Genomic DNA, 12,272 nt, shown 5'->3' on the forward strand with positions numbered 1-12,272 from the left:
TATTATTGATCGATTATCGCTAGTTTTATATAACAACAAAAGTTCCTTTACCTATTATTAATAGATTCGGTCACGTAATAAACGACTTATTAATTACAGTGATGACACACGCCTATATAACAATATGATAACTTATTCATCCGAAAAAGTTTTCGAGGTTCCTTCCTCTCGACTCGACCCTGACAGGAAGGATGCGCGTAAAGTATCATCTTCGGTGCTCGGTGCTCGCCTCTCAGAAGTTGAGCGAGAAAAAAAATGTTTTATAAAGCAGGCCTGCACATATCAGCGATACGTGATTTGTTTGTGAACTGCTTGTTAATAGACCCCGTAAACACATCACACTTCGTATTCCATTACACCTATATAAACCACTACTATTCATCGGCGAGGGTTTAGTTGGCCGATTACTTTAATCGTGTAGTGAGTGTAGTATGTGAAGAGCGATTCGTTTTATTTCATGTTACAAAGGATTATGATATTCCTATGGTGTTCTTAGAGGTGAGCGAAAAATAGTTTTTAAAATCATCATAAAAATGTTTATCACGATGTGATAAACTTAATGAATGTAATAAATAGACAACGGATATTTGTGCAAATCAATACTTTTACGAACCCTATTAAAGAAATGAAATGTAAGCAGGAATTTACTTGAATATACATAACAAATACTCTTCTGCAGATATTTTATATACTTCTGCATTTTCAAATCGTCTGTAACTGCATAAAAATCCGCGCTCTATTTACTAATACAGGAGTATCAGCATCGATTAAAATAAATGAATATGTATTGTAATCGTGTCTATTTATTGTTGTGTAAATAAATTTCAATGGAATCTTACATGTCATCGGTAAGAGTAAGGAGTGTTTCGACCATGTGCGTTCCCCTGATTCTACTGGAATTTCATATTATGTACTTAATAAGAATGTGTCTTTTCATATGACGTGGTAGCGAAGAAGTACAAAGAATCGACGTGTTGATAAAACCAATAACTTTACATAGCTAACGAGATAATGACATAATGCATACGTAGGTAAAAAGAAAATATATTTGTAGGGATGAAATTAAAATTTTACGCGACTTACGATGCAAGGTATGACGTATTCAAAATACATTATGGACTTTGAGCAAATCTTGAGTGATCCAGGAATCTGGTGGGAGCAGATGCTTAAATAGGATACGCCGGAGTTCCATGTTGCAGTCTCAAACACACATTTTCTCAAAAAGTATTTCGATAATATAAGAAATTATACATCTAAAACAATATGGTCGTTACAGCTCAACAAATAGTAAGTGACGACAAGTATATTCTGTTATCGAGTTTAGTGATTAAAATTCCGTGAAGTTCGGTTTTGCGCAAGTTAGTTGTAAGGAAACGTACGGAATACGGTTTTGTGCTGCGAATACTTACGCGTATTTTCAATTATTCATTCAGTTACTCATTGTTACTATTATCGTTATAATAAGAATGCGAATCGTTATACAGATTCGTACTTTCACTAACACAAATAGGAATGCAGGACCAAAGAAAGAAACGAAAAGATTCACCTGCTGAATATTATTTTCCGCGCTTTTACATTTTGTACGAATCCACCTGTTGAGTACTACTTTATGTACTTTTGCATTTTGCAACAGCCTTGTGTATTCTTTTACCCTCGAGTTTTCTAAGTACATAAAAATCTGTAGTCTAGTTATTATTATCGTAATTTATTTCTGATCGCAGTAGCTCATTTTTTGTTGTCATACATTGTTATTCGACTGGCATGTGCACGTAGACAATAACACGTTTCTATGAACCAATTAATAGAAGATCCAGCTTGAATAGTCAATGAACGTGATAAAATAACTGAACAGATGTCTGTATTAAACGGTTTTTTTCAAATGAACATGTGTAACTCTCATCGTTTTATAATTTTAATCCTTAAGATACGAAAAATCAACGATGCACGTTGACAAGTTTATTAATATAAAAAAAAGATACAATATCTTAAAATGACTGAATGTCAAACTAATCGTAGTCTATGATCACTGATACAATGCTTTATGTTAACTTGAAAATATTTTAGCCTGTCATTGACCAGATAGTTAGGCAAAACATATTTTAGAATAGAGCAAATGCATATACAGTTACAAGCATATTGCAAGACGATGCCTGACACGTTCGCTAAGAAGTTAGTTTCTTTTTCGCTTTGACAGTCGAAAATAGATTAACTACGGTGTGAAAATATAATAGGTGCAACATTTTAAAAATAGCTGGTACGTCATTTTTATTTTGAAAAGTGGCGAAAATAATGTTAAAAGAAAATATAAACATTAAATGTTGAATATACTTTACACTTAAATGAATCTTTAGTTTCGATTTTAAACTTGAACTTTATAAGGATTAACTTGTTACAGAAGTTAATAATAGAATGCGCGCTTTTCTTTTTTCGTTTCACTAGTGGGAGCATACACCGGGTGAGACGTGGATATACCTCGTCATTTTGACCAGCATTTATATTTTATACATACTGAAAAATTATATCAGATGTGTCATTCATGTTTCTCGACTAAACGGCCCGAAAGCTTTACCGATTATTGGAAACGTAAACATTGCTCTTGAAGAAAATTGTAAGTCACTAATACTCGGTTTAAACGAATTTTGAGAGATTAATAAATTAACGTAGAAGATAAATTTGCTAAATAAATGATCAAAGTAAATAAAATACAAAATATGTTTATTAAGTTAATGATAAAAATATTATATTAAATTGTTATGTAAATTTCAGTCCTTTATAGATTAGCCAATGAAAGTAAAATTTATGGACGTTTTGTTAAAGTATGGGTGACAATATTGCCATACGTGGTGCTTCTGGAGCCAGAAGATATCCAAATGGTGCTCGGTAGTACGAAGCACACGCGCAAGGTATTTTTCTACAAATTGCTAGATAATTTCCTTGGGAAAGGTTTGATTACAAAGGACATGGAAACCTGGCGGGTCCATCGAAAAATTTTACAACCTGCTTTTCATCTTCATATTCTCGAGAAATTTACGAATATCTTCGCGGAGCACGCAGATAGCCTGATGAAAAAGTTTCTTGAAAAGAAGGACCAAGAAATCAATATTACTACTTTCATTAATGATTCCGTTTACAATATCTTGAGTGGTAAGTAAAGACGTGTTTAATGTTAAATTATAAATGAAGACGTTAAATGATGCGAAAATATAAATTAATTCTTTCTCCATAAATTTCATAAATAGCTGTTTACTTATCTCTTCCTTTCGACGTCTTTTGTAAATTGTAAATATATTTTATAATTACAATTAATATATAAAAATATATAATATAAATATATAAAATTTTAAATTATAAATATTCCATTCTTTTATCAAACATACTATTACAGACGATACCTTCTCTTCCATTTCATATGCCATAACATATAATTATGTTCCTGATAAGGTTTACTAATAATTAATAATTACAAGGGCTATCGTATTATTTCGTATTCAAATGAAACGTACATATTTTACATTATTCACGATCATTAATCTTTTGTCATATACTTTGTTATTTGCAAGTAATTATACAGAAGCATAAAATTTGTACTTGGAAAAGGTGATACATTGTGAGGTCGTCTATAAATTATGTCTTATTCAATTTGCATAATTCCATGCAAGTGCATTTTGCGCATAAGTTGCACAGTCAATAATCTCTTAGTGGAAGCATTCGTATCCTTTTGGAAAATATCGTGAATAATTCGCAAAACTTTTATTTATTTTATATCAAATATTCAGTAATACTTTTTTACGATCATACAATGATAATATATGGCAAAATCCTTTAAATTAAAAAATCGCTAATATATTATGGTCTATTATTAAAATTCTACTAGACTCTTAAAATATTGCATAACATGTAAAATACTAAAACATTGTCATATATATTAATATTATCCGACCTGCTATACTTGTTGGTATATTGCTGAAAAGATTTTTATTGTTAATAGCGTTGACAAACTTTTTATTCGATGTGCAAACAAAATGCAAATTTCTTTACCTGAAAAGCAGATGTCTGGCGAAGTTCTCAATATCAATTAACATATGAAATAAATTTTAAGTTAATCCAGTATCCAGAGTTAGCGAACGAGTCATAAGTTCTCATTGAAAAGCTTCTTACTGCTGTACAAATATTTTTGAGCGTATATGTATTTTGAACGTTGCGTTTTATTTCTTGGAACGACCCTGTAATATTTGAAGTAATTATTAACTGTTTGCAGAAACAGTTTTGGGAATAAACCAAAGGACCAGCGAAATGGACGATCTGCCTTTCCGAAAGTGAGAATCGAAGATGCATGTTTTTATATTTTTCCAACTCTAGAACATACGATAATCTTTGTTAGCAATTAGCGATAGAGACAAATAATGTAGTATGTCTGAATTTTCGTTCCAGGGGACAAATTATGCTTCTATACCGAATGATGAGGCCTTGGCTATTAATGGAATGGATTTACCGATTAACGAAGTACGGTAGAGAAGAGCAAAAACAACGAAACGAGTTATTCGATACTTGTTTTAAAATGATGAAAGAAAAACGCGAGCTTTTACGAAATAAAAAGTGTGAACCTGATGATCAGACAGAAGAGACAAGAAAAATGTCTTTGCTGGAATACATGGTGGAAATAAACGAAAAACATCCTTGCTTCTCCGATAAAGACATCGTCGAAGAATGTTGCACGTTTATGTTAGCTGGGCAGGATTCGGTTGGCACCGCGACTGCGATGACGCTCTTTCTTTTAGCCAACAATCCTGAATGGCAGGAAAAATGCATAGAAGAACTCGACCGAATTTTCGACGGAAATCCAAAATTGCCTACGATAAACGATCTGAAAGATATGAAATGTTTAGAGATGTGCATCAAAGAATCATTGAGATTATATCCTAGTGTACCGATGATAGCCAGGAAACTAGGCGAAGATGTGAAAATCGGTATAACCTGAATCTTTTTTCTTTATATAAAATTGAAGAGTTTTCTGAAATGACGATCTATGACCCTACGATACCTTCTACTCAAATAGTTTAATCATTATGAAACTTTTATTTATTTTGTAAATGATAGAAAGAAGCAAAGTTCAAGCATAGCTAAGATTAACAAAACTTCCAACGCAATTTAGTCAGTTCGTTATTTTGTCTTAGAAGCTCTTTTTCCAGAAAATTTCTTCAATTATTACGCTTAATTTAAACGATACAAAGCTATCTCCTCACCGATCTCAATGTTCTTAGAATGTGTTGTTGTAAATGTTAAGGTCTTCACTATGAACAACTTTTTTCTCAAAAATATGTTTCTTTGGTATCATATGCCTCATGAATTTTAACGCGATCTTTTTTAGTTTTCACAGTGATGTATAAATAACCAATAAAAAAAAAAACAATAAAAATTCCAGTCACTAAATTCCAAATGGAAGTAGGAAAACAGTAAATAGGGTTAAGCTATTTAAGTGGTGGCGCTCGCGTAGGAAACACGGTTATAATTTGGACGTGCACTCGCATACATACACTATAATTATAATATCTAACATACAATTTTTTATAAAATATAGGAAGAGGGTACACATAAACATGTTTTAATATATAACTTGAAAATTAAGACCGAGCACCCATTGTATGTATAGGAAAAAGTTGTTCGGAATGATGATTCACATATTCATAATCGAAATCGGTGAGAAGATGCCTATATGACAGTTTCACTATTATTAGTAATATAAAACGTCTTTACAAAATTTAAAATTACTGTATAACATCAATGCGCATTTTAGGAAAATATGTGATACCAACGGGTTGTAGCGTGTTAATATCCCCATACGCCACTCATCGTTTGCCGCATCATTTTCCAGACCCTGAAGCATTTAGACCTGAGCGTTTCGATGCAGAAAATTCCGAAAAGAGGCATCCTTACGCTCATATACCTTTCAGTGCTGGTCCAAGGAATTGCATCGGTATGAAACAGCTTTTTAAAAAACTGGCGTTACTATAAATTTTAATACTTTTCATTTAACTAAATCATTTATTCGTTCAGGTTATAAGTTTGCAATGCTCGAAATGAAATCCATGATTTGCGCAATTCTTAGAAGATGCAGATTACAATCGGTCCCTGGAAAAGAGGTGATACGACCGAAATTTAGAATGACAATCAGAGCGCAAGGAGGGCTTTGGGTAAAAGTTATTGTACGCGATGAGACGCCAAAAAATGTTGTGATATAAGTGTAAATTATTGTTTTAATATATTTAATTGTGTAACAATCAGTATATCAGTTAAAGAGGCCTTTTTTAAATTTTGAATAATTTGACGAAATAATGACATTAAAATCATCCTTTAATGATACAAAAGCCTACCATAAAAGTCATTTACATTTTTATTTAAAGATTGAATATGTAAAAGAAGTAAAAATATGAACAAATATTTAATAAGTGTTAGGTAAATAATTTTTTAAAGTACGGTCTTCAATGTGAATACTATGAATCATATGTATGTATTTTATTTAGATATACGTTGAATAAAAATGAAATTTAACATTTATTTTGTAAATAGGATTGGAAATTAAAAATAAAAATCATAAAAAGAGAAATCTCATTAATTAAAAATGCTTAATTAATATTGAAACATGTTTAAACATATGTATATTATACATGTGTTGTATAATATAATACTTCTGAAGTTAACGCTACTTCGTTATTGGTGCTTCTGTATGACGTGGTCTTAGAACGAACTGTCAAAGTACGAAACTCGCAGTTGAAGTTATGTTTACATAAACGTGATTAAGCACTATTTTATAGCCGAAATAGATATAAAAACAAATTAAACAATATCTTTTATAAAATAATCGTGAAACATGGTTTACGTATCAAATGGTAATGAAGCTAACATGAGTGAAATTTCTAACATTGTATAATGAAAATTTTTTATAAATATTATATATGTAATTAAAGCGTTTGTTGTAAATACAATCATAATTAATAAATTTTCAGATGGAAGCGTCTTATGTGGTACTCCATTGCATTTAAAAGTGTTTAGATTTTTCACAGGTATAATTTTCATGGTTATAATGTTGTAAGTAACCTATAACATTTCCTATGATTTATTAAATTGATAAGGAAGCAGATGCGTAATTGAATAAATTATTTTTATAGTTTTAAAACATTAATCAATCCTAATATGAACAAATATGGAAGCGAATATACAAGAGATTATAGACCTGGATCTGGGTAAAATTATAATTTTTAATATAACCGTAAACAAAATTTTATATTTTGGACATAATGTTAATATCATGTTTTCATATGTAGGCCACCACGTCCACCAACTCGTAGATTAGGAAGACCTAACACAGGACATACTGTTGATATTCCATTTGGAGGATGTAGTAGTTGTGCTAGATAAAATAAAGGCAAACCTTTACAACAGTAAAGTAATACCATTTAAAAATTTTTACGTGATTGCTATAATTATAACATGTTCAAAAATGAAATTACTTAAGAACTTGGAAATTTTTATAATGAGAAGATAATGGGCAGACATCTTGAGAATAATTTTATTAAATGTATTAGATTATTTTTAAAAATGTTATAAATCATTATAAATATATCACACATTAAACATGCATTAAAAAAATAAATGAACTTTCTATTGCAAATTAATTTGTATGTACATATATATAATTACAAATTTATAGATACGGTATTATGTTAAGTCTGGTATATTTCCTGCAATATACAAATATATAGTTATATGCATATAGCTGCAATATGTAAATACATAGCTGCACATAGTGATATTTAAAATTAAAAATGTGTTCATAGAATTAGGACTGCAAATACATAAATTTTTTATATTATTGTTATTTGATTTTTGTAATTAGACCAGCTGCAATAGTAGTTCCTTCTACACGTAACATAATTCTACCCAGTTGTTTGATATCCTTATATAATTCCATACAAACTGAATTTTGTGTTGTAATCTCAATAATAGCACTTGAATTTTTTGGTAAACAGCGTGGTTTCTTTTTTATCATTTCACCAGTACTTCTATGAAGTTGCGCTACTAATTTTGTAATAACAGCTGGTTGAACTAAAGATTGTTGATGAATTATTACAGGAAGACCTTTCATAATAGGTATTTTCACTGCAAATACAACAACATGTGCTTGGAAACGTGTTGTTACAGGAACTGGATTTTGAGGATTACAAATAATATCTCCAATCCCAACGTTTTGTTGATCAATTCCAGATAATATTAAAGAAACTTGATCTCCAGCAAATGCGTTTGTTATAGATACTTCATCGATTTGTAAACCTAAAAATTAATGTCACAAACTTTAATTGCAGGTATCCAAATATATATAAGAAAATCATACATGATTGACATACCTTTAATCACTGCAGTTTCATTTCGCGGTAATACTAAAACTTTATCACCTAAAGCTACCATGCCTGTTTCTACGTGACCAGACACACAGAATCCAGATCCTGTGCCTTTAAATATATCGTTAACCGAAAATCGAAATGGTTTATCTATATGGCGTTCAGGACACTTGAAATTATTAATAACGTTGACTAATGTAGGTCCTGTATACCTGCATGATTATACACAATCACAATTAATACATTATTTTATTTTAAACATATATGTTTTAAATAAATATTTAAATAATTATACCAATTAGATAAAGGTTCTTTAGGCTTTGTTAATATATTTTCACCAGATAGACCACTACAAGGAACAAAAGTAACATTATCCTTGAACCCAGCTTGTTTCAAGAATACACTCATTTTGCTTACTATTTCATCAAACCTCTCCTTTGACCAGTCTACTGTATCTAATTTATTTATTACTACTGTCAACTGTGATATACCTGTAACAAAAATTAGTCATTGTTGGGAAATTGAATAATTTCTCAATTCCACGTGAAAAATTTGAATACCTAATGAACGTAATAATAGTGCATGTTCTCTAGTTTGACCTCCACTGTCAAAACCAGTTTCAAATTCTCCTCTAGTAGCATCTACTACTAACAAAGCTACGTCAGCTTGAGTAGCACCAATAATCATATTAGGTATGAAATCCTTATGCCCAGGTGCATCTAATAAAGTAATACATTTTGTTTCTGTTTCAAATTTAGAATGACCAACATCCATAGTTATTCCACGTTCCCTATTAGAAGAATATACAGAAATCAATTAATACTAAAAGAGTCTATTGACTTCGTTTCCATTAATTACCTTTCTTCTCCTGTTTCATCAAGGACCCATGCATAAGCAAATGATTGTTTCCCTATCTTTTTACTTTCTTGTTGATATTTGTGAATTAATCTTGTTGGAACTTCTCCTAACTCGCATAAAAGTCGTCCTAATAAAGTACTTTTACCAGCATCTACATGACCAACCACAATTAAATGTAATTGTTCCTTGCTGTCTCCTCTTTTATCTTTATAAATCTTTGCAACATCTTTTTCTTCATTGAATTTTATTTTAGGATCCAAGTCAGGTGTCTGATGTCCTGATACTGGGGACTGACATCGCGGGCTATTTGCGTTCGAGAAAGCTGCTCTTTTTTCCTTTGAAACTATATTTTCCTTTCTTTTTACTTCTGGACTATTATAATCAGAATATGGGCTTTGAGAGCGAGGACTCTCAGTACGGGAATTCAATAGATCAGTATTTTCAGTCCCGCTTATATTAAAGCCTTTTACAACAGATCGTTTCCCAGCAGGAATAATTTTCACATTGGAAGGTGTTGTAGCTTGAAATGTATATTTGGATGACAATTTTTTACCTATCATGAAATTTATTGTAGGCTATTGTTATTTTGATATTAAATATAAAAAGATGTGTAAAAATTTTAATATAAACATATATTATATTAGTTCAAATATTAAAAATACATTTTGAGTTTAAAAATTCACAATTTTCGCTTTAAAACTTCGGAAACAATATTTACATGAAAATAGTACTTTACAGTAAATATATATAGTCATATAAGTAAAAGGAATCGATTTTTAATATATCATATTACGTCATCTTACATATATATCAATTGTGACTTTTCATATATATATATATATGTATACGTATATATTCATAAAATTTATAATTCAACCTTACATTCATTGAAATATTTAATTATGACATTTTTTACCACAGAAACTTTGCATCTAATTTTAAATCTGTATGTTACTATATATTTTGTTAAGTACGAGTGTAAGGAACTGAAAAATTAAATCTTTTTATTGTTTTATGATGTTCTTGTTGAGATTTAAGAACTGGCTTTTTCAATTTCCATGTTCTGCACAATGTTCTACCAAATAAAGATACGTTTTTTTTGGTATATGGAAGTTTAACATATCTAAGATAACTTAAATTTAATTTTGTAGGTAGCATAGCATATGGAATTTCAATATTTTCATTAGAAATCTGTAAGGTTGAAATAGGAATGACGTTGTGAATGTCTTCTAATACTTCCGATTTTGTATGACAATCACCATTTGTAGCTAAAAATGTGGTTTTTTTCAAAGTAGAATTTAAATCAATGATCCAAGGATCTGGTGATGGTGTTCGAGTACCACTTACATTTAATACTGGGTCATTTTGTGACTTTTCACTTTGCGAGTTACTTTCAATAATAGTGTTAGGATAATCTCTTGAAAAGGCAAAGGCACTAAATAAACTTTGTTCAAATGAATCCATAGAATCATCTGTCTTTCTATCATTTAATATACTACCATCTATATCTTTTTGAGCAGTAGGTAAATCTAACTGTGTATTATTTATATCACTACAGTCATCTTTCTTAATTGATAATTTTGGTATTATAAAATTTGTCTTAGGCGACAAACTTTTTTCGTTAGAATTTGAATTATCAATTAAACTGCTATTTTTTCGTAAATGATGTGCTGTTAAATCAGCTAAGGTTTTGAATGCTACTGAATCCGAATTATTTTTGAAAGATGTAGAACTTGACAATGGGGAATTAACAAGATTACTAAACCCAGACAAAGAGGAAAATCTCATAGGAGAGTTACTAATAGCTAAGTCTTTGAAACTTTCTAAATTATTCATGAGACATACATTCTCGTTAGTACCTTCAATATTCTCTTGTTTGTTAAATGATAATTTGGGTATAATGAATGAATTAGACTGAGGCTTAACAGATGCAGCATCTTACCTTACCAATGGATGCAAAGACAATACATGAAACAAAAAAATTATAGGTTAAGAAATAATACTATGAAGTTATTTACTAATAAAAATATTATAATGTTGATAAATGATATACCTGGGTATGGTTCTAAATTATCCTTATTAGCCATAGATGAACCTAAAATAATTAAATTACTTTAAAAAATATAAAAGGAATACTAAAAATATACATATATATATATAATACACATACCAGTAGCAGTTTTTGGAGAAGATTCTTTTAATATTAAATCAAGGGCTATTTTAACATCAAAATTTGATTGAATAATTTTCTTTTTGATCTCAGAGTCAGGTACTGTGTCTCCTATAACATTTTTTATAGGTTCCATGCATGACATGAGCTTGCCCAATTCGATGTCTGTAAGTGTTACATTTTCATCGTTGAAAGATATTGGAAGTTCCTCATTATCTTCGTTGTCTTCTATTATATCTGGTTCCGTAATAAAGGATGCAATATTTTGTTGCTTACTTCGATCAAATAAAAATTGTTCAGCTGCAATTTAAACCATGAATATTTAACACCACATCAATTGCATAAAATCTGATACGTTGAATACATATTTAACAGAAGTACCACTAGGAGATACACAGTAGTCATCTTCTACAGAATGTCCATAGACATCATCGTAACCTTCGTATTCTGTAAAGAATATGTTACGTTAAATAAACTCTTTAAGTTTAATCAACAGTTTAATAATATTTAAATAAATAAAATTATCGTGCATTTATTTTCTTTTCGTGTACCTTCTGAATAATTCATGCATCGTACATCGCGATGACGAGACATTTTATAAACTTTGTGCAAAAGATTGCAATAAAAATACGATAAAAAGATAGCCTTTTCTACTTTATTATTTATAACCTTCCATGTTACACAGAATAGATTCAGCTACAGCCACGGTTTATGTGACCGTGAGGTAAGCTAAATTCCGCCATCTACATTGACAACGTTTAACAAAATAACCGAATTTTCATATGTTATCCGATATTATGTTAATTACGCATAGTATATTCGTCGCGTGGATATAATTTCACTAATGT

At 30.2% G+C, this 12,272-nt stretch overlaps 3 protein-coding genes and 1 long non-coding RNA gene across 6 annotated transcripts; 2 read left to right on the top strand and 2 right to left on the bottom strand.

The window, feature by feature from the left end:
- The first annotated feature begins 265 nt into the window (after positions 1-265).
- On the top strand, positions 266-6,310 carry LOC117242101 (probable cytochrome P450 4aa1). 2 transcript variants are annotated; one of them, XM_033508501.1, is made up of 7 exons: positions 266-498; positions 2,440-2,608; positions 2,767-3,144; positions 4,259-4,316; positions 4,432-4,967; positions 5,795-5,974; positions 6,055-6,310. In XM_033508501.1, exons 1-7 carry the CDS (start codon positions 484-486, stop codon positions 6,237-6,239), a joined length of 1,521 nt encoding a protein of 506 aa, XP_033364392.1. In that variant the 5' UTR covers positions 266-483; the 3' UTR covers positions 6,240-6,310. The 2 variants fall into 2 exon arrangements, with proteins under 2 accessions (XP_033364392.1, XP_033364391.1); XM_033508500.1 differs by lacking the exon at positions 266-498 and adding an exon at positions 1,039-1,287.
- Positions 3,340-4,733, bottom strand: LOC117242112. Its single transcript, XR_004495179.1, has 3 exons — positions 4,605-4,733; positions 4,039-4,223; positions 3,340-3,963 (listed from the first exon to the last, which is right to left on the bottom strand). It is a non-coding gene; the product is annotated as an uncharacterized LOC117242112 (long non-coding RNA).
- A 392-nt stretch (positions 6,311-6,702) lies between the features above and the next one.
- LOC117242111 (selenoprotein K-like) lies at positions 6,703-7,597 on the top strand. The gene is made up of 4 exons (XM_033508520.1): positions 6,703-6,887; positions 7,005-7,086; positions 7,167-7,241; positions 7,323-7,597. Exons 1-4 carry the CDS (start codon positions 6,869-6,871, stop codon positions 7,414-7,416), a joined length of 270 nt encoding a protein of 89 aa, XP_033364411.1. The 5' UTR covers positions 6,703-6,868; the 3' UTR covers positions 7,417-7,597.
- Positions 7,598-7,723: 126 nt separating this feature from the next.
- LOC117242100 (HBS1-like protein) lies at positions 7,724-12,241 on the bottom strand. Of its 2 annotated transcripts, XM_033508498.1 has the most exons (10): positions 11,976-12,241; positions 11,806-11,871; positions 11,425-11,724; positions 11,308-11,349; positions 11,114-11,191; positions 9,255-9,807; positions 8,957-9,186; positions 8,692-8,887; positions 8,403-8,608; positions 7,724-8,328 (listed from the first exon to the last, which is right to left on the bottom strand). In XM_033508498.1, exons 1-10 carry the CDS (start codon positions 12,016-12,018, stop codon positions 7,874-7,876), a joined length of 2,169 nt encoding a protein of 722 aa, XP_033364389.1. In that variant the 5' UTR covers positions 12,019-12,241; the 3' UTR covers positions 7,724-7,873. The 2 variants fall into 2 exon arrangements, with proteins under 2 accessions (XP_033364389.1, XP_033364390.1); XM_033508499.1 differs by lacking the exon at positions 11,114-11,191.
- Between the last annotated feature and the right edge of the window lie 31 nt (positions 12,242-12,272).

Source organism: Bombus vosnesenskii, unplaced genomic scaffold (assembly GCF_011952255.1).
Source record: "Bombus vosnesenskii isolate JDL3184/JDL3185 unplaced genomic scaffold, Bvos_JDL3184-5_v1.1 scf7180000016263, whole genome shotgun sequence".
NCBI lineage: Eukaryota > Metazoa > Arthropoda > Insecta > Hymenoptera > Apidae > Bombus > Bombus vosnesenskii.

Bases quoted from the DNA above. Each gene is read 5' to 3' on its own strand.
- LOC117242101 (XM_033508500.1), top strand. From the start codon at position 1,264: ATGGTCGTTACAGCTCAACAAATA. The intron at 2,609-2,766 runs GTAAGTCACTAA...TGTAAATTTCAG, and splicing joins CATTGCTCTTGAAGAAAATT to TCCTTTATAGATTAGCCAAT. The intron at 4,317-4,431 runs GTGAGAATCGAA...TTTTCGTTCCAG, and splicing joins GACGATCTGCCTTTCCGAAA to GGGACAAATTATGCTTCTAT.
- LOC117242111 (XM_033508520.1), top strand. The intron at 7,087-7,166 runs GTAAGTAACCTA...TTATTTTTATAG, and splicing joins ATTTTCATGGTTATAATGTT to TTTTAAAACATTAATCAATC. The intron at 7,242-7,322 runs GTAAAATTATAA...TTTCATATGTAG, and splicing joins GATTATAGACCTGGATCTGG to GCCACCACGTCCACCAACTC.
- LOC117242100 (XM_033508498.1), bottom strand. From the start codon at position 12,018: ATGTCTCGTCATCGCGATGTACGATGCATGAATTATTCAGAAG. The intron at 11,192-11,307 runs GTATATCATTTA...TGGTAAGGTAAG, and splicing joins TAATTTAGAACCATACCCAG to ATGCTGCATCTGTTAAGCCT. The intron at 8,329-8,402 runs GTATGTCAATCA...ATTAATTTTTAG, and splicing joins TGAAACTGCAGTGATTAAAG to GTTTACAAATCGATGAAGTA.